The sequence below is a fragment of the Gadus chalcogrammus genome, chromosome 4, assembly GCF_026213295.1.
Source record: "Gadus chalcogrammus isolate NIFS_2021 chromosome 4, NIFS_Gcha_1.0, whole genome shotgun sequence".
Lineage (NCBI taxonomy): Eukaryota > Metazoa > Chordata > Actinopteri > Gadiformes > Gadidae > Gadus > Gadus chalcogrammus.
Genome location: NC_079415.1, coordinates 10427766 through 10448187, shown reverse-complemented (window position 1 = coordinate 10448187; position 20422 = coordinate 10427766). Strand labels below are relative to the sequence as shown.

The 20422-nt window shown below is 39.3% G+C and overlaps 5 protein-coding genes across 9 annotated transcripts in view; 3 read left to right on the top strand and 2 right to left on the bottom strand.

The window, feature by feature from the left end:
• The first annotated feature begins 175 nt into the window (after nt 1-175).
• Nucleotides 176-1942, top strand: orai1b (ORAI calcium release-activated calcium modulator 1b). Its single transcript, XM_056588569.1, has 2 exons — nt 176-528; nt 608-1942. Exons 1-2 carry the CDS (start codon nt 415-417, stop codon nt 1163-1165), a joined length of 672 nt encoding a protein of 223 aa, XP_056444544.1. The 5' UTR covers nt 176-414; the 3' UTR covers nt 1166-1942.
• On the bottom strand, nt 1930-4524 carry morn3 (MORN repeat containing 3). Of its 3 annotated transcripts, none has more exons than XM_056588567.1 (6): nt 4141-4524; nt 2993-3163; nt 2738-2895; nt 2495-2654; nt 2219-2403; nt 1930-2131 (listed from the first exon to the last, which is right to left on the bottom strand). In XM_056588567.1, exons 2-6 carry the CDS (start codon nt 3135-3137, stop codon nt 2063-2065), a joined length of 717 nt encoding a protein of 238 aa, XP_056444542.1. In that variant the 5' UTR covers nt 3138-3163; nt 4141-4524; the 3' UTR covers nt 1930-2062. The 3 variants fall into 3 exon arrangements, with proteins under 3 accessions (XP_056444542.1, XP_056444543.1, XP_056444541.1); XM_056588568.1 differs by having other exon boundaries at nt 4161-4524; XM_056588566.1 differs by lacking the exon at nt 4141-4524 and adding an exon at nt 3554-3773.
• Nucleotides 4060-12083, top strand: tmem120b (transmembrane protein 120B). 2 transcript variants are annotated; one of them, XM_056588560.1, is made up of 12 exons: nt 4060-4325; nt 5455-5573; nt 5948-6064; nt 6145-6204; nt 6295-6390; nt 6469-6558; nt 7081-7146; nt 7232-7293; nt 7772-7860; nt 8102-8166; nt 8363-8431; nt 10224-12083. In XM_056588560.1, exons 1-12 carry the CDS (start codon nt 4263-4265, stop codon nt 10282-10284), a joined length of 957 nt encoding a protein of 318 aa, XP_056444535.1. In that variant the 5' UTR covers nt 4060-4262; the 3' UTR covers nt 10285-12083. The 2 variants fall into 2 exon arrangements, with proteins under 2 accessions (XP_056444535.1, XP_056444534.1); XM_056588559.1 differs by having other exon boundaries at nt 4061-4325; nt 7772-7864.
• rhof (ras homolog family member F) lies at nt 11965-19199 on the bottom strand. Of its 2 annotated transcripts, XM_056588571.1 has the most exons (5): nt 14686-19199; nt 14338-14425; nt 13733-13842; nt 13267-13401; nt 11965-12943 (listed from the first exon to the last, which is right to left on the bottom strand). In XM_056588571.1, exons 1-5 carry the CDS (start codon nt 14818-14820, stop codon nt 12779-12781), a joined length of 633 nt encoding a protein of 210 aa, XP_056444546.1. In that variant the 5' UTR covers nt 14821-19199; the 3' UTR covers nt 11965-12778. The 2 variants fall into 2 exon arrangements, with proteins under 2 accessions (XP_056444546.1, XP_056444547.1); XM_056588572.1 differs by lacking the exon at nt 14338-14425 and having other exon boundaries at nt 13733-13837.
• setd1ba (SET domain containing 1B, histone lysine methyltransferase a) overlaps nt 16305-20422 on the top strand; it is a 19000-nt gene continuing 14882 nt past the window's right edge. The window contains exons 1-3 of the mRNA XM_056588534.1: nt 16305-17636; nt 18042-18158; nt 19190-20239. Of these exons, the coding sequence (XP_056444509.1) occupies nt 20179-20239 (61 nt within the window). The 5' untranslated portion in view covers nt 16305-17636; nt 18042-18158; nt 19190-20178. The remainder of the gene's footprint in view (nt 17637-18041; nt 18159-19189; nt 20240-20422) is intronic.

The window sequence follows — 20422 nt, the reverse complement described above, 5'->3', positions numbered from 1 at the left end:
GGGAGATAAAAGTTGTATATATGCTATTATATCCGTAAAGGTAGCATAACACAATACACTAGGTCTCTTTTGTCGAGCATAAGATATGATCATGTTTATCCCTGACATTGTGCACTTATAATATTGTAGGCTTTATTCTAGGCTTATTCTAACCGTAACCTGTCAGTAATAGCGGATGTTCTGGAGTCGCAGGGACTTGTGGGTAATCCAAGGTGCAGTTATCTACCGTCTACTTCAGTCGGTCCGCTGGAGAGTGAATAGAACAGTTAAAATAACATAGGAGGACCCTTATACCTTCGAAGTTCAAGTGGATAAATGTCACACATTTGACATGTGATTCCCCTTTGGTCGTGTATTGAACTAATTCACGTACATACATTGTTGCCGGGTCGCCCACGTAAACCTACCAACGCAATGAGTCTGAACGAGCATTCATTGCAAGCCCTGTCGTGGAGGAAACTGTACTTGAGTCGAGCAAAACTAAAGGCTTCCAGCCGGACATCGGCTCTGCTTTCAGGATTTGCAATGGTAACGTAATGTCCGTGGCTCGCTGCAAAATTGCGAAAGTGGTCGTCAACACGGATAATAATGTTGTTTGTTTTTGTAGGTGGCAATGGTGGAAGTACAGCTGGACAACAGTTATCCTTATCCGCCTGGTCTGCTGATCGCATTCAGTGCCTGCACCACGGTCCTTGTAGCTGTTCACCTTTTTGCTCTTATGGTCAGTACTTGTATTTTGCCCAATATAGAGGCTGTCAGCAACGTGCACAACATCAACTCTGTGCAGGAGTCCCCACATGAGAGAATGCACCGACATATTGAGCTCGCATGGGCTTTTTCTACTGTCATAGGTACCTTGCTTTTTCTAGCCGAGGTGGTTTTGCTCTGCTGGGTCAAATTCTTGCCTGTCAAGAGCAAAGACTCTGCAAATAGTACTATTTCATCCGGGAGGGCTGCCGCCATTACTTCCACCTCTATTATGGTTCCTTTTGCTTTTATCTTCATTGTCTTTGCTGTGCATTTCTACCGCTCCCTGGTTAGTCACAAGACTGACCGACAGTTTCAAGAACTGGAAGAACTGTCTAATCTGACCAGGCTACAAAATGAACTGGACCACAGAGGAGATCCTTCTATCATGCAAGCACCCAGCTCCATCTTCCCATAGATAAACTGACAAGACTGGATGTGGCTTATCCATAGCCACGACATTTCATTTGTGAAGAGGCAGCCTAAGAAACTGCACACAAGTCGTCCACAGTGCTCTTAATTACCAGTAGAAAGTAAAATGTCTGAAGAATGAAACGACAAAACAATTAATTCCATTTTCTGTATCTGAACAAAGAATAGTCTTCACATTTATTACCTTAGCTGTCTTGCTTAATTACGTTTTTTTTTTAAGATGCCATTACTTATGTTATCATATGTTTAATATTGTTGCTATTTGCCACCCAATTCAGTGGTCTAATCTAATGCCTGCTGTATGAAAACGTCAAATTTGTTTGTTTTAAACACGTCTCTTTTCTTTTAATAAATAGTGGTTACCTATATGACATTTGATTTATACTAAATCTATGAATGCTATATTTTCCATATTTCAGTATTGTCATACCAACAAGGAAAATATATTTGGAAGAGGGAAACTATTGTAAAGTTTGTATATTTTTTACCATAAACTTTGACCGATGTTTTTGATAATGTATGTTGGCATAAAGTTCTATTCCTTGTTAACACATTTGATGAATTAATAAAAAGGCATTTAAGATCCATTGGAATTGTATTTCTATAACCTGATGTCTGATAACACAATTTAGAAGTTATGCCTTTGGCTGTGAGGGTGAAAATGTATATTTTGCATTGGAATTGCACATTTTGAATGTAACCAAAAACCGATACACTGAATCAACAGACTTTGTATTTTAGATGGTCTTTATTTATTTTTTGAGTTGCTTTGAGAAATCACTTTTCTCTGGCAAAACTATTTTGCCAGTCACATTTATCTCATGGCGTCCTTCAGACTGCTGCATTGAGAATAAGGCACCGACTTAATTCTAAAGACCAATGATTAAAATAACATTTTCAAGAAGGTTGATTCTGCCTCCATCAAAACCGACTGTGCATCCAACAGCCCCACCTAAACACAAAAATGATTAACAATAATCAGAACAATGGGAAGTAGTAAGTTAAATACACCTGTTCCAACCAGTGGTTCCCACCGTACCTTTGGGAAGGGACTCTTGGATGGCATTGGAGCGTCATCTCTTCCGTAATCAGACAGTGTACCACATTTACAGACTCCGTCCACCCAGAGGCCTTTGTAAATCTGACCTCGCTCCCAGAATAGGAACCTTCCTTGGCCATTCTTCTTTCCGTCCTGCCAGCTGCCCTCGTATCGGTTTCCGTTTGCTTTAAGTAAAAAGAAACGCACCTTGACCTTCCCGTGCGAGGTCACCACCAATCAACTACATATCATTCCATTTGAAGAGCTTGCCCTTACCCAGCTGGATCATCCCCAATCCGTGATGCTTGTCGTGAAGCCACGCCCCCTCGTATATGTCTCCGTTGTCATAGTGCATTCTCCCCCGGCCACTCCTCCGGCCATCCCTCCACTCGCCCTTATATGCATCCGTCGTGCTGTAGTAGTATGTTCCCTGTCCCTATGGAGATTCATAGTATTCATGTGTTTCAAGGAGTGTCAATATAGTGCATTGTACAAAGGGAAATATGGTGCAATACATACGTGTTTTTTGTCATTTTTCCATTCACCAGAGTAGAGTCTTGCATATCGGTTGGTTTTTGGACATAGTTTGCTGAAAGTGCCATATCCCTCGCGCTTTCCAAGCTTCCAGTCTCCATCATAGATCGCAGCTGCCTTTTTCCAAATCTGAGTTCCTTTTCCTTTGTATAAATTCAATTTTATAGGTTATCTTCTATGCCGCCTTAGTGACTTCCTTTTATAATGGGCTATTTCCGTTTGCTAGCCTACACCTCTTACCTTGTTTCTTGTTGTCCTGCCATTCCCCGGTGTATTTATCTCCATTTACAGAGTACACTGTTTTACGCTGTCCATTTTTCTGGGCCTTCGTGTCCCATAACTTGGCCAGGGGTTGGACTTTGTTGGTGTTCTTCAGAAATGGCATGCCTTGGGGTAGACCTACATGAATAACTTAAGATAGAGACATCATAGATTACATGCAATAAAAAAAGGACATGAGCTATGGGTATGACAGGAAAAATAGAACATTCAATCTATATTATACAGACCTGTATAATAGGCATATATAGGCTGTATATGTGTCGGCAAAGTTTCAGTTTGAGGATCCCATCCTTTTGTAAGTTTTTCCTCGAACTGTTTTCTTTATCTTTATGGCTAATCCATAAACTCTCAAGTGTTTACCCTATTATTATAGGCTACTCTTTTGAAAAGCGCATGTGTCTGATTGGACTGTGTCGATCAATCTCCATAACCATCGTCGATCGTCGACGGTCCACCTAACTAGTTTAGAACCCAGAAGTAATTCAGGCCTACATTGTACAAATAAATGACGAAGCCTACCTCTCATAAATGTCGAAATGTCGATCGCCTATTAATTCAGGAATAGCCGAGTTGTCTTCCAAAGCCATGCTTTATATTTTAACCAAATTCGGCAACATTCTGTTGGGGTAGACTACCCCCAGATGAGGACCAGAACCGGACCAGAGCCAAACCTTGTGGCCAATGTTACGCGTCGCTGGTAACCTAGCAACAGACCCTGTCATACTCCGGCCCCCTCTCCTTGGTTTGTTGGACTGATTGTTGGACTGAGGTCAATGAGACCTACGTCCGATGGCATTAGCTAAGTGTCTCTAATGTTATAGTAGTATTACATTATAAAAGTCCAAAGTCACACTCAGAAGCACGTATATGAAGCATCCGCTGTGTGTGTGTGTGTGTGTGTGTGTGTGTGTGTGTGTGTGTGTGTGTGTGTGTGTGTGTGTGTGTGTGTGTGTGTGTGTGTGTGTGTGTGTGTGTGTGTGTGTGTGTGTGTGTGTGTGTGTGTACGCCGTATACTACACAAAAAGCTCATACAATCATACGCAACATACAGGCCCAAACAAACATACGCAACTCACACATACGCACACATTCCTACGCAAACTCACCAAAACCTAAACATTCTTACGCAAACACGCCGACAAAACACAACCCAACGCAGCACTTCCGAGAAGGGAGAAGAGTGTGTTGAGTCATCTGCTGCATTATCTATCGTAGACTCCGTCCCACCATGTCTTTCCCGAGACTACAAACTGAATGGGATGAAATCGAGTTGGAATATCAACAACTACAGGCGAGTGTGATCTGAAGGGTTAGAGGGACGTGGACTGGTTCACTGATTGCATGTTTGTCACTGCATCATCACTGCACTGTATGTGTCACGATCAGATATAAATAGCTAGCTTACTTATTCGGCTCAATCTTTGTACTTATTTCTCCGAAAAATATAAAAGTGTTTGATTGCACTGAACCATCTCAAGATTTGTTTTCCCTTGAGTTGTTCCCCTGTGTACGTTCACGCTAGCTAAGAGCTAATGTAAGCTAGCTTTACCATTAGGTAGACCGGAGGGGGCTAACATGGGTTGACACTTTTTTCACTTCCATCACAAAACTTCCCATTATATGTAGGCCTATTGCTTTTCAAACGAAGGTCATACATTCACTTGATGAGCTTTATTTGTCTGAACAGTTGAATCAAGGTTAATCTCCTAGCTAACGTGATGTTCGCTGTCTTAATTGCAACACACATGTGCAAGTAAACATGTTTGTTTTACATGTAATGCATGCGAGTTTGTCAAATACAATCATCTTTGATCATGTTATCACAATGAACAAATATTTATTTTGGCTGATTTGTAGAACCAGTTTGCAAACGTTTTAGGGTTAAGAAATACTTTTCTCTTTTCTGCATTTTGAGGACATGTCTGACATTGATATTGTTAGGGCACCCAGTTCAACACAAAATGCGTGATATTATTGATGATATTTTCTCTCTTATCACATTTTCCAAAACCTTGCTGACGTTCATGGTTTAATATTGACTTATCAACATCGAAATGACAGCATTATTTTCGTTACTTGTCAGAAAACTTTGAATTAAGGAATATACGCAAACAAATATTGTATAATAATTGTTAATGACAACGTGAATATGATTCCCGCAAGATTATCTATTTCTGAGTGAAACAGGAGAGATGGGATTTGAATAGGAATGCTTAATGAGGAAGGGAAACATGTCATATATAACTTTAAACAAACAGTGTAGAGGAAACTGAGTTTAATAAGTTTCCTTAGTGACATAACATTTCTTAATAATAACAGGGATACTGATTTGTGCCTGGCCTTTCCTGGCACATCTTAATATTAGGACGGTATGTTAGCTTTCATTTTCTTGATGGTTGTACATGTTTTCTACCTTACAGGAAACTCACAAAGTATACAGACAAAAACTAGAAGAACTCACTAGTCTTCAGTCCACATGCAGCAGCGGCATCAGTAAACAAAGGAAATCGCTCAAAGACATAAGGCACAGTCTGAATAAGTAAGTATATACTTTTTGGACAATTTCAGATTTGTAGTAGTCGGTGACACTCCTTCACTGGAGAGCACCCAAGTCACAGAGCTGTGATGCGTGGACTTCAGCTAGTGCTGTGCATGATGACTATATGCTCTGTAAGGTGACCTTGGGTGTCTTGAAAGGCGCCTCTAAATTAAATGTATTATTATTATTATTATTATCATTCTGTTTAAATAAAAAAAAGGCCTAATGTGTTTCATAATTAACATTATCTGTTTTGTGTGTTAATGAATTTGGATTTCACCTTTTAACATGTTTATGAAGGATTTGTCACCACCATTTATGTGTTTCAAATCTTTATTATTTTACTCTATGGTAATTACGTTATTTATTCACAGGAGTATACCAAAGTGTGACGAGAAAGAATTGGAAGTATTAAAAGACATCAAGATTCAAATCATAGAAAAGGAGAATGTGTTCTTTGAAATGGAATCATATTTGCCAAAGAAGAATGGGTAAGAACACACACATTTTCTCTGTTCCATGCTTGGCTTATTGGTTTACTCAATTCTAATGTTGATTGTTTGTTTTTCAGCTTGTACTTAAGTCTAGTTTTAGGAAATGTAAACGTGACCCTTCTCAGCAACCAGGCAAAGTATGGGAAACTTCTGGAGATGTCAATCCAACATCTTTCACGATTATGGGATATTCGTCCTTTAACTACGTATTTCTCATTTTTTCCTAGATTTGCATACAAAGATGAGTATGAAAAATTTAAAGTTTTCATGACAATAATACTCCTGTTCGGGGCCATAACCTGTCTCTTCTTCTTAAATTACCGGTAAGTGATATTGATCCCGGCACTCCAACCTCTCTGCCTTATCCTTGACGTAGTGTCTCATAGTCTTCTCTGTTCCAGTGTCACAGATGAGCTCTTCAACTTCTTGTTGGTGTGGTACTATTGCACATTAACCATACGGGAGAGCATCCTTATGTGTAATGGCTCTAGGTGGGTACCAGAAAGTCCTCACATCATCTGGTTAAAAGAGTTGTGTCAATTTCAACACTCTTTCATTCTTTTCATTGTGTCCTTAATTATAGCACGAATATCGTTTACTGACTTGGTTTCGGGCGAAACCTTGAAAGACGTTTTACCTATTGTCAACTTCCACGATGAAACTCCCAAGAGTGGCCTGAAACCAAGTTAAACAAGTCCTGCATGTGCTCATAGCATCCAAGTTGCACTTTATAGGTGCTCTTCCCTGTTTCGGGGCAATTCATCTTGCCTGTCAATAACGTGCTCGTGAAATGCAATATTTGTCAATGGCGGAGAAACTTCGGGAGGGAGTGAGCAGAGGGAGGGGATATAAGCTCAGGGGCTTGTTTGTTGATTTGGCAATCATTAGGCAGGTGGTTACAGAGCATTGGGGAGGTGAAAGATTAGAAAATGTTGTAATTATTTGGGCTTTACTGTAAATTAATCCCAAATGAATGTGTACTCTGTCATTTGTATTTCCCCGCTCTGTCGTAGAATCAAAGGTTGGTGGGTATCTCATCACTATGTGTCCACCTTTCTGTCGGGAGTCATGCTCACATGGTAAGATTGGAAAGTATACGTTTCATTTTTGGAGGTAAAATACAATAGCTTACAAGTTTTTAATTATGTTTTTGTATTCTAAAAGGCCAGAGGGACAAATGTACCAGATGTTCAGGAGCCAATTCCTGGCGTTTTCCATATATCAAAGTAAGTAATATGTTTATCCCTCAAAGTAAGGATCACGTTGATATGGATTGTACATGGTTATGGATCATGTCTGCAAAATGTTTTAATGTGATGCTGTACTCGAACTGGTTAAACTCTTAACATAAACTTGGAAAGGACTCTAAACTAAAATTGGAATCTAGTATTAGATTACATTAGTTTGAATAGTCATTAACTTAAGTTAAAGTCGCAATGGGTAACATTACAAATGGCTCATAGCCTAAAATTATCTGGATCTGTCGTCATCGTTGATCGATAGTGATTCAAATAATGTAATCAATAACAGTTTTGTTTTTATCGCAACCCCTTTTGGTTGCAACAACTGGGTGGCTAGGTAACTAAAAATGAAGCCCTTTTATTGCACTACGGCCTTTTTAACCCGTAAACACCCCTCACTCACAGCAGAGCGATGCGGCTAGGTGAATGTCACCAATGGCTCATTTTTCTTTGCTGTCCACAGGCTTCGTCCAGTTTCTCCAGTACTACTACCAGAGCGGCTGTTTATATCGGTTACGAGCTCTGGGGGAGAGAAATCAGCTGGATCTAACAGTAGGTAAGAAAGATATTTTTTGGTCTGTCGATAGACTTCTACAACTCATGGCAACAGGGGAAAAGGGAGTGTTCAGCAAGTGATTGCCCCAGCCCACTGATGCACAATTGAATCACGTTTCAATGCATCCGTACAGGAACTGAAATGTGATTGTCTCGCATGTAATGCATCTGTTATGGCCTACATTGTGTCCCTTTTGTCCTGGTGTTGTACCCTAACGCCTCTCCTGGCTCTCTGCAGAGGGCTTCCAGTCTTGGATGTGGCGAGGACTCACTTTTGTCCTGCCTTTCCTTTTCTTTGGCCATGTAAGTTCTGCCTCTGTTAGTTAATAATAACAAATAAAATGTGGTTTCAATAGATCCAATGATTGCCGAGAACAGTGCATGATTCATTTTAAATGAATAAAACTGATAAAATTGGGAGTGGTGTCAAGGATTAGAATAAATTGTCCTCCTCGTATACAGCATGGATTTAATAACGTTTGCTATATTTTTCTAACAGTTTTGGCAGCTCTACAACTCGATCACTCTGTTTCGCTTGGCAGGACATGAAGACTGTAAGGAGTGGCAGGTAAGAATTGGACGTTAGTATGGAAGCATACTGTATATGTAGCAAAATTCAAATGGCAATGCAATTTGCAATTTGCAATTCAAGTAATTACGTTATGCAATTGAGAATGCATTATGCAATTTCATAATGTAATTTGTAAATACGTTATTCAAAGTGTATTTTAATATGCAAAGTGACAATGCAATCCTCAATTAAATTTGCAAAAGTTATAACAATAAAAATACAATAACATTTTGTCAAATTCTTTGAGTTCCTTTGTTCAAATTGAAAAGCTATAGCGTCCCCGTGATTGCAATCCACTTCGCCACGCTCCGTGTGTTGCGATATTCAAATGACATTTCAATCCGCAAAACGAACGCTTTGCAAAAGATTTGGCAAAACGGAATCCAAAACGGAATCCAAAGAGGAATCCAAAGAGGAATCCAAAACGGAATCCAAAGAGGAATCCAAAAAGTCAATATGCAAAGTGGCAAACGTATCAGCCAAACAGCGTCTGGGCGGGAACTACGTCACTTGCTCGTAATTTCCTTGTTCACTTCTAGTTCGTATGCGTCAGGTCCATGGTCACCAATGGAGATTATTGATATGCTCCGAAGTTTGGCCGATGATGTGGAGAAGAATCGTGTTGAAGACACAGATGCAGTAGATAGAGTGCGTGTTCTGGGAGATAGGATAGACGACTTATCCTCACTGGTACGTTTTGACGCCAGTGTGGTAAACACAAAGATTTCCCAAGTGCTACAGGCACTGGGTGCGAAACATAGGGTCGGGAGACCCACCGTCTCCACCCACTCCTCACCTACAAAGCTCTCCACAACCTAGCCCCCAGTAACCTCTGCGACCTCCTCCAAGAATACACTCCCTCCCGCTCCCTCCGCTCAACCTCTGGACTACTATATGTATCCCCACATCACGACTCATTACGAATGGGTGCCCGGTCATTCAGCTGTTCAGCACCCAGGCTCTGGAACTCCCTCCCCCCACACATAAAACAGTCAGACACCATTACAACCTTCAAGTCACAACTCAAATGTATTATTATTATTATTACCGTGGCGATACCCTTGGAGACAATAGAAAGTGACGTAGTTCCCGCCCAGACGCTGATTGGCTGATACGTTTCCCACTTTGCATATTGACTTTTTGGATTCCTCTTTGGATTCCTCTTTGGATTCCGTTTTGGATTCCTCTTTGGATTCCGTTTTGGATTCCTCTTTGGATGCCATTTTGGATTCCTCTTTGGATTCCGTTTTGGATTCCGTTTTGCGGATTGAAATGTCATTTGAATATCGCAACACACGGAGCGTGACGAAGTGGATTGCAATCACGGGGACGCTATAGCTTTTCAATTTGAATAAAGGAACTCAAAGAATTTGACAAAATGTTATTCTATTTGTATTGTTATAACTTTTGCAAATTTAATTGAGGATTGCATTGTCACTATGCATGTTAAAATACACTTTGAATAACGTATTTACAAATTACATTATAAAATTGCATAATGAATTGTTAAATGCATAATGTAATTGCAAATTGCATTGCCATTTGAATTTTGCTACATATATGCTTCCATATGTTAGGGTTATTGAGTGGAGTACCTAATGGTGGGATTTTATCATCAATGTCAGAATAATCTAAACTGAATGCTATTGATGTTCTAAAAAAACAATGCTTGTGTAGTGCGAAAGTCCATTAGACGTTTTTTCTTGTACACATTAATAAGAAATTGGATTGGTCAGTTCACTTGCTGAAACAAACGACGTTGAACAATCTACATTTCTTTTTCTCCCAGGTATTCATGTTGGGCCTCACCTTCCTTGTGTTGTTCACGGGTAATTTCCTCACCACTGTAAAGGTTGTCCACCAGAAAATTCAGCAAAATCACGAAAAGGTGCAAAAGACGGACTAAGTGATATCTGAAAAAGATCCAAGTGGTCCAAATGGCCAGTAAATGTCAAATTGAAGGCATGAGACACGATCAGCAGAAAAGGAAGTGGGAGCCACGGTTTTCCTCAGGCATTGATGAATGAACGTCTAGCAAAAGTGGTTGGGGGATTTATGCATTCTAATCACTATAGGAGGTATTTGCTGCACATTAACTAAATGGTGTACACAGCATAGATTGACCACTGCAAATTCTTGTTTATTTGTGAGGATAAGAATTCTAATTTATTTTAACAATCTTTATTTGTGTATGGGTTAAGTGGGCTGTACACATTATAGATGGACCACTGCAAACTCTTGGTTGTTTGTGTAGATAAGAATTCTAATTTATTTTAATAATCTTTATTTGTGTATGGGTTAAGTGGTTTTTTTGTATGGTGTAGGAAGTTAAACCAATCGGGATTTCTCCAATGATATGCAATTGAAGAGGCTGGGTAGCATTTCTGTGTCATGACCTTTTTTTATATCATGAGCCTTCAAAGACCTTTGTCTGTCCAGTGGTCGCTGCTTACACCACCATTAGGTGGGGCAACTGATTATTGCACTGCATACAGTGATAATCCTTTTCCCCCAAAAAATGTACAAACAAGTGTTCTGTGCATCAAATAGATTGGACACTATGGTTAAAGTCCTCAAGAAATTTGATTTGATCACCTCTTTCCTAGCACCCTTGTTGCGTCCACACAACCTTTAAGGTGTCGATGGTACACTGAGACACCTGAGGGCTGCTGCTTCCCCTCCTCCCTTCAGGCATCTTGGTACATTGTGCTTAAGAGATCTCGGTTTATAGATGAAATACATTCCTTGCAGATATTGCCATGTATGCGTCAACTTGTTTTGGGTCAAATAATTGTTAACAAGCACTTATTTTAACGCTCTAAAGCTATTTTTTTTTATTAAATCTGCTACAGGTTCGTCGTAGCCTGGTAAACAATGTGTTGAAAGGATATGTGTGCATTGAGTTGTTCCATTCATTTATTTTGTTGATGAATAAATATTGTCGTGAAAATAGATGAAATTGTGTACATTTTGCCTGCAGAACACTATATTGAACAAACAACTGCTGTTGTTACTCGTACTGTAAAATAGTCTAACAGGACAAATATGGTTCATACACGAGGTCACCTATCATTACTCATATGTTGTTTCAAGGGTCCACCTCCTGACTTATGGTCCAGGGTTATTGTTTAGTTTTCAGATGATGTTAATGTGGAATATCATGTAGTTGCTGGTCTCTACTGCCTTATCGTCCCGGTAGCTTTTTAACTCACCACTTTTTTTTTTTGTGTAGAATATCCGAAGATGTTGGTGTTCGTGTTGTACTGTTTACTGTTTAAATGTCACTCTTATTTTTTTGGTGGTGGTTGAGGATGTTTTTTGTCAACAAAATGTTGGACCATATTTTCACATTTAATGGACAGAATAAATGTCCTGAATAATTCAATGTAGCTAATGATTATTTTAACCCTGCTTCACTCACCTCAAATCTGTAAAATGTGCCTGGCCATTATCAGTAAGAGGCATTTTTCTGTGCATTGCATTTAGATGAATAAAACCTGTTTTAAACTTGAAGCCATTTCATTTTATGAAAAAAAAAAAAAAACTAGTTAAACACAGCATGTTCATTGAACATTAATGATTTGTGTTTCATGTTATGCTTTTCAAACCCTCATTGTTATTAAAAGGACATTAAAGTCATTATTTTCAATACTTGCGCTTCTTTTATTGAGCAGACCATTTAGGGCTGAAGAAAAAGGAACCAATGTCCATTCCTTTGAATATGGAATTTTAAATTATTTTGTTCTTTGTGATGAAACATTTAATACTCTTTACGCAAATTAGTTAAATATGTAGCTACAGATGAATACCCATGGGCATTAGCTTTTTAAAATTTTATATTGCATATTATTTGGTTCAGTACAATTTACAATAAAAGTTTCAATGCAAAATACTGTTTAAAATACAACATAAAGAGCCTTTTAATTTCAGCAATGTTTGAACATTTATTACAAAAAATTGTACAAAAATCTTATAAGAATAAAGAGGATGTTTGATACATTTACAAGTAGCCTACATTAGGCTACATTTAGGGATACACCAACTGCTCCATGCAATCGAGATATTGGTCGATAAGGATATCGATCAACCTCATTGGTCAGCCGTATTGATGGATAACCTCAATACAACCACCTCAATATAATCACCGCTTTTCTTTTTTTTTAACAACCACCGTTTCTATTTTAACTTCTTTGTAAACATGCCTGGCATACCTCCAAGGAGCCAAACCACAGTCAGCCTTATTATCGGCCATGTTCAATACTGGTAGTCCTCCAACCATGGACATAATAAGCCTCCAACCTGACTTTCTTCTCATACACTTCCCATAGGGCTTGTCTTCACAATTCACATTGCGACACATAGCCTCTTCCTTTTCCTCTTCCGCGCTTTACGACAGGCCTCCAGCGCCGTTTTCGTCGTTTCCTGGAACACCTGCTCAACGTTTTCCTGGTGTTTGGCGGAACATTCGAGATACAGTTCTGCGTTCATCTGCTGCCGAACGTCCTCGCCCTTTCACGGAAAGGACCAGGGAAATAAAATAACGAAATAGTTAAAGGTCCACCAACCCTCCTACATTGCCAGCTATTATTTCCAATAAAAAGGCTACTAACTGAATTATATAATAATTTATAACAACTTATAAAGGTTAATATATATTTAAAAAATAATAATAGGCTTCATATATAAACCTTTATAAGTGGTGGGACATTCACATTTGTCTATCCACATTAGATTATGTTATCTTATCTATTACATTACATTGTGCGACCACTAAGACAGTTGAGGTATTTTCATACGAAACAAAGGTTTATTAGTTAGCTGGTGCCGTTCACCTGTGTGTACGTAATAGGAGTCTGATCCACCGCTTTAAGCTTCCGGATGCGCTCCTTATCCTTACGCAGATCCGTCTTACAGCCAATCAGGATCACTGGAATGTCCTTACAGAAGTGCTTCAACTCTGGGTGCCACTATGTGAAGATTGTGTGGGGTAAGCAATTATGCACTTGTTAAACATCTTCCATTTCCTCTTACTCTCCTCTACTTGAGCCCAATTACAGATTGTGAAATATACCTTACTGTATTAACTGTTATAACTGTAAATGGTCAAGAATGTATCAACGTATTAAAAGACAATTATTTAGCTAAATCTCTTTTTGGACGAGTTCTGGTATTGAAATGCTATGAAAAAAAGAGGTTAAGCCTTGTAATATCACTGATGGATAATAGAACAATTAATAGATTATGTACTTTGAGATCAATGGCCTATGGATTAAAACAATTCATAACCTACATTATTACCTTGATCAAGACATTTTCAAAGCTTGTGGGGTTAGTGACATCGTAGCAGACCATGATCAGGTGGGCTTCTTGGTAGGACAGGGGTCTCAAGCGATCATAGTCATCCTGTCCTTAAGAAATGCAAATAAAGCCTCTATTAAATGTGTATTGAAGAGACGGGAGGGAAACACATGATCTTTTTGATTCAGCTTGTCATTAGATATGTATGTTCATAACCACATCCTGCCCAGCTTCCTATATATTCTTCTAAAGCGTCTGCTGCAAATGTGCAAAGATAAGCTGCAAAACTATGGTGGACGTGTTCCGGAAGAACCCACCACACAATATCTCAGAAAGACATAGAGGAACTGTGTAACCGAGTCCCGATGGCTCTCAAGGCAGTGGAATGTCATACAGCTACAGCCCACACCCAGGTCAATGTCCCAATAGCCTGGTCAGGTTTGGTTTCCTGGTTGAGCTTAAAACCTAAAGCGTACTGGCAGATGCCAAGACATTAGCACAATATAATGATCAAATATTTAGTGAATAAAATATGTTTGAGGACAGAATATGTAGTAGATATTAGTCATATCTACATTGTTGAGTTGCTTCGTAGGGAGTCTTACCAGCCGTGTCATAAAGGTTGAGCCTTATGTTTTTCCCACCATGAGTTATAGTTGTGACATATTTTTCAAACACCGAAGGGGCATATTTCTGTTTTTTGGGGGAAATCAATAGATGAAAGACGTTAAGCTATGCTCATATTTGTTCCATTGATATTCTAGCTTTTTGTCAAGTTAAAAGAACGTAATTGTTTATAATAAAAAACATATTTGCAAAGTCACCATTGTTTAATTTGCTTTCATGATGTTTGTATATTGATACAAATATATTATACTTAGTCAATTAAATAAAAAACAATTCCTCCTCATGGTGGGTGAAAATAGCCAGGGCTTGAGCTCAAAGGATCTTACCTCTGGAAAGTCACCTTTGGCGTACACCATGAGAAGAGAGGTTTTCCCACAGCCCCCATCTCCAACAATGACAATCTTCAGCTCTTCGTGGATCTTCACGGTCTCATTGCTCGCCACTGCACCATTTTGCGCCATTTCTCCTTAAAGCGATCTCAATAACGTCTGTATCACTAAGTCCACCACTCTGCTTGCCTCCTCATGGTGAAGACCGATGGTTCGCTCCGAAAATAAGAAACTGTTGACTTTCAGAAAGCCATGACAGCCAGTTTTTTTTTTTTTATACCTGGTATCTCATTGTGTTAACCGCTTCCTCTTCCTGCATGAACTGTTGCCAATTGCTTTCAGATACACACAACACACACACTCATCTCTTGTTCCCTTATCTGGCCTTCACTAAATGTCCTTTTTGTAGCAAGGCGTGAGCAGCTGAGCGTATATCTCCGTCCAGAGCTCCCTGTTTACTCCTGTGTGTCTGTGTGTGTGGCTACAAATCAATGTAATTTGTTATTTTTTCACTATCATCTCTCAGACATTTCATTCTAGAAAGTAAAATCTAGCTCATCTGGTTTAGGTGTCTAGTGGTCTGAACTGATCGCTCGCCCAAATACAGTTCAATGTAGTGAGTGACAGATCCATCGGTTTATACATTAACTGGTATTACTTGCCATATACATTATATACATCATATACATTTTGATTTAAACATATCCTTGTTTATACATAAACCTACTGCAGAAGAATTTATGGAATATTGTCCTAATATAAATCAGCAACCCAAATGGTATGTTTAACTATTATCTTATTATTTAAGGTGACAATTAGATACTGAAACCATCCTTGTGTTCCTTGGTTTTATCGAGTGAATGTTAAACTAATAATTAAATAACTTGGAGGCATAATTCTAAGCCTTCTTCAGGTTTGGCTGGAACATCTGCGACAGTTATATTCCTAGAAGGCTATAACATTTACAACCATGCATTTCATTTGAACAGCTGTAACATAAAAAGTAAATTGATGCGTTTTGATTTTCTTGATACTTACAACAGGAAAGAGAGCAATTTGTTGTTCAGCCTATTTTATTACAATATTTCCTGAATTTAATGACAATAAAACAGTAAAATAAAAAAGGTAATTGTGCACACCTAACCCTACGCAATACAAAATACTGGAAAAAAAAATGCAAATAGTAAGGACGTAAAGATATATTTTCACATAATATACACAGATTCAGGACATTGCAAAATGCATTCAACAATAGTCAATCCTTATAAATCGACCACACCAGACCTCAACAATAAGAAGTCGTAGAAGAACGTCGTTGTCCAGCCTGTATACATCCTTAAATACTCCATGTAGCCTCAACAATTCAGAATATTAAAAGATCACTGATTAAATGAATCCACTGTTCTTCACGAGGGCAGATCTGCAGAGCAAGCACCCCTGTAGACTATACAAACATCTATAAACAATTGGTCTGGGAGCCAATCTAACTATGCACTTTAATTGTATTTTTATTCTCGTATGTCGGCTTTAGCAGGAAAAGCAAACCAGTACCTGCGGGCTGTTGGTCGAGAGGAGAGAGCAGGATAACTTTGTACTGCAGAACGGGGCCACTCCACTCCTTTGTGGAATATTCCAGCCTTAATTCTTTCCAGTCTGAATTTGCGTAATGCTGGCCCAACCCACTAGGGAGTGGGGAAGGCCTAAAAATAACCCTGTAAACAGCTTTGTAACCCTTCACCTATGAGACTGGTGGACGAAGACATACATATAACACATAAAACCGAGATAAGTAGGCATATACGTGTTATTTAACGCTCTTCTGCATTGTTGTGGGCCTACGTGTTTGCATCCAATGTCAGAGGGAATTTAACTCGTGGCCTGAAAAGGCATTATGGAATGCAGCTGAACTAGAAAAACAGGCCTCCAATGGAAAAGGAAACTGTTTGGAAAACAAAGTAATAAATAGCGTCGTGCCGATTAGAGGCAGTTTGAAGTGGTAACGATTTAGTTTTGATCTTACCGTAACGGTCACTTAAAGCCACGTCTACACAATTGGCATTTTGTTTTGGAAAAGACATACAGATCAACAGCTAAATAAAATGACGTGGCCCGCGGTTTATGGGGTCGACGCCACGGGAAGCAAACAAAGATTGCGCAATAACGTTAGGCTCCACAAAATGTTCAGGTTAAGAATAGGCCTACATCGCAGGAAGAATTAAATGACACACACTATCCCCAGTTTCCCAGTCTTCGTTTTCCCTTAGTGAATTGGATAAATTACTTCCTTCTTGGGTGTTGCGTATCCGTGGCTTGTCAACACCAAAATCTATTCGAACAACGTCCTTGAATAGACAGCCACAGATGCAAGGAAGACGCAGGACCACGGATCTCTTTCAGTGTCCTGAGGAAAAATATCTGCGTTCTTTTAACGTTGTTTTATATGACCTTATATGGCAGTGGGGTGCAGCTTGCGAGCTCGCGTGGCAACTGTCTGTCGTTGCTGCCAAAACCAGTTTGGACCGGTCAGCCGCCCGCAGCTGCCTCAAGTCGACGAGACGGAGTATGCCTAATGTTGCCTTTCTACACAGACATCGAAATGATTTCTTTCTCTGTTTTTCTATTTAGAAGTCTATCCCATACATGAGTTATAAAATGGAAGCTATGTTTTTCTCTACGATCCTACGAACTGAGTGGCTCGTAGGACACATTACTGTCCTGGAAAGATCGAGCCTCACCCAGTGATGGCGCAGGAACTTTTCCAGCACAGTGTTCTCCTTTGTGTGAAGGAGCCATTTTGAAACGCAGAGAACACACTGAACAAATGTAGACTAAAGGGTTTCTGTGGACAAAGGAAGCCATGCAGTGAAATATACAAGATGTTTCACATCCCATAAGGGTTTAGCTCGAATAAGATTCTCTTCTGGATTACATGTTTTGAAAACCTAACTGTAAGTTCCTACAATACCAATAAAATGATTTCCCAATAGGCTGTCACACAAAGTTTATTTTTTAGTTAATTCATTCCCGTCCCCTTCCATTTCATTGATGCTTAAATATATTCCAACATGTACACGTGAATATAAACATTAAGAGTCGGCACGAAAATCCATTACCTTTAAACCCCCTTCATTTGTTGAGCTTAAATGGCGTGTAGTCTAGGTCTGATATCTTCACGTGGACGAGGTTAACACTGGCTGCAATCCTGTCTTCCAGAAAAGTGATACTGTGCATATAGCTCAGATGCTGCTTGAAGCGTTCTGCATATTCGTTGGTCAACAGGCAGTGCCTAGTATTAATGAAACGTTTGAAAACAGCTATATTTTCTTCTTGCTAATGGATGTGTTCCTTTGCAGGAGATGAATTCCCACCATTTCCTTATGCCATTGCTAGAGGATCCGAAGATGGAATTGAGAGCATTTCTTCTGACCCTGTACTTAGGCCTGTTAACTGCTTTTCCCCAAAATGAAAAGGTAAATATTTGATGTTTTCTCCATGGGTTTACTCTAGGACTAAGCAGGACATTTGAACCATTGTATATACGCAAACAACTGCCTGGTTGATGTTCTACAGACATTGTAATTTGCCCTTGAGGGAAGGTCAGTGAACACATTTGGTTCTGTAATGCCAAACGCAGAGCCTGCCGTTAAGCGCTGCCGAAGTCACCAAAGCACGCTGACATAGGGTAGTTAAATGCACCAAAGCCAAGGTCTATTGAATTCACAGGATATCCCTGCTGAAAGAGGAAATCATTAGTATATCGAAATGGAAAGGGTTATTAAAGAATAGTCAATATTTAAAAGCACATACAAACGATAATGCCAAAGGTGATGGTAGATTGTCTGTGGCCCACGAGTGATATTTAGGGAGCGTTTGCAAATAACCTACAACGGATATTTGAATAGTAGTATGCCCGTGATCACAGACATGCCATTGTTCCTTCATGATGAATTTCATGACAGCTCATTAAAACGGACAATTGAAATTTACTTTTACTAACAGCCATTGCATGCATCACATCAATGCATAACTTAACTATAAAACGGACATTTTTTTTTATAAAAGAATGTAACTTACTCATTTCTATCCTATAAGGCCATTAAGTATACCATCACAGATTGTCATTTCAGTGTTACACTCTATCCAACTCCACCAGATCTTTAAGCTGTTTATTTACATGTTTTTTTTCTTTTTTACTTTAGAAACAAACACTACATATATATATATATATGGGTGTGCCATGGCCTAGTTAAAATAAAGATGGATTCCAGGCAGAGGAAAAAAGGTTCAAAATGTCAAAGGGGTTACATCCAGTATTTTATCTTCCTTCTTCTCAATCCTTTAAAGGAGGAATCATAGTTTTATCATAGTCCATAAGAGATGAGCAAATCAAGTATAAGATCCCCTTTGGAACAAAGGAAACCCATATAGGCCATTGAGTCCTGTTTCAGGAAAATGGCTGCCGAGAGCGCTCAGCCCCCTCTCTCTCTGCTCTCTGTTGAAGGATTCCTGAGCCTTGCCTCTAATAGCTGAATGCTGAGATGGTGCTTCATTCTGATTGGCCGTCGGAGCTTCCACTGTTAACCAGCCAATTGCCCAAGCACTGCAAAATATCAAGCAATGACAAACAACCCCCCATTCTGGGAATATCCTTGCGTCCAAATCCAAAGTGGTTAACCTGCCATAATTTCACGTTTCCGTGGTGAATTGTAAAATGGGATAGAATAGATTGGATCTTTGACATTTGATTATATTTAGAAGGGTCGACTAAACCTTTTACAAAAAAGCTAATATTTAAAGATAGGCGATTTGATTGTGGCCCTTTCGCAAAATCGTATTTACACGTAATCACTTAGCATTTAGAGAAAAAATAATTAGGCAGTACGTATTCCCAAGGCTCAGGTATTCCGTTCAGTGCCATGCTCCTCGAGTCAATGCATCCCCCTAAATAGAAGGGCGACTATGTCAACTTTAATGTAAAAGCTTGTAAATATGAAATAATGCGGGGGTTATACCGTGTTCTCGGGCATAATACTTGTGTTAGCCTACTATAAAACAGGTTTACTAAATATTGCCCCCTGTATCTAGCTTGTTTGCCATTTGAGTAAATGCAATCGGCAGATTCAACACCAACAATCAATTTGAGATTTGAGGCCCAAAAAATATATTAAGTCGACATACATGTTGGATTTATGCGTGAAAATAAAATGTCTAAACCAATATTACACATCGACTTCCTTGGATGCTATGGCAACCATAAATAACGGATAGAAATTAGGCTAAGTTTTTTGACGAAAGTGTGGCTAATACAGGAGGTGGGCAAGCTCAGCGGTGTATTGTGGGAGAGACAGAAGCTACCGACTAGAGGCACAATATGTGTTGGCTCTCGCCTAAAAGGAGCCAGTATTCCTCAAGCTAAATCATGTAATGTAAGCCACGAAAGGAAAGCAATATTGTTTTTTTACCAATAGAAAGCATTTATTCGGACAAATCATGTCCAAGCCAGGGGAAAGAAACAGACTGAACGAGGATCATGGTAGAAAGCAGAGTTCAAGTAAGCTTGTTCTTTTTTCTTTCTCCAGCCCAATGTCTGTTTCGGTAACTGGGATACGTTTGATCCCTATTTCTGGTTATCGCCGTGCTTATTAACGTTCAGTAAAAGTCAGGCATTTGGTAATATTTTGCACAATGTGACCATACGACAGCCGGACCGCGTTTTGACTCTGGTTGCATTAAC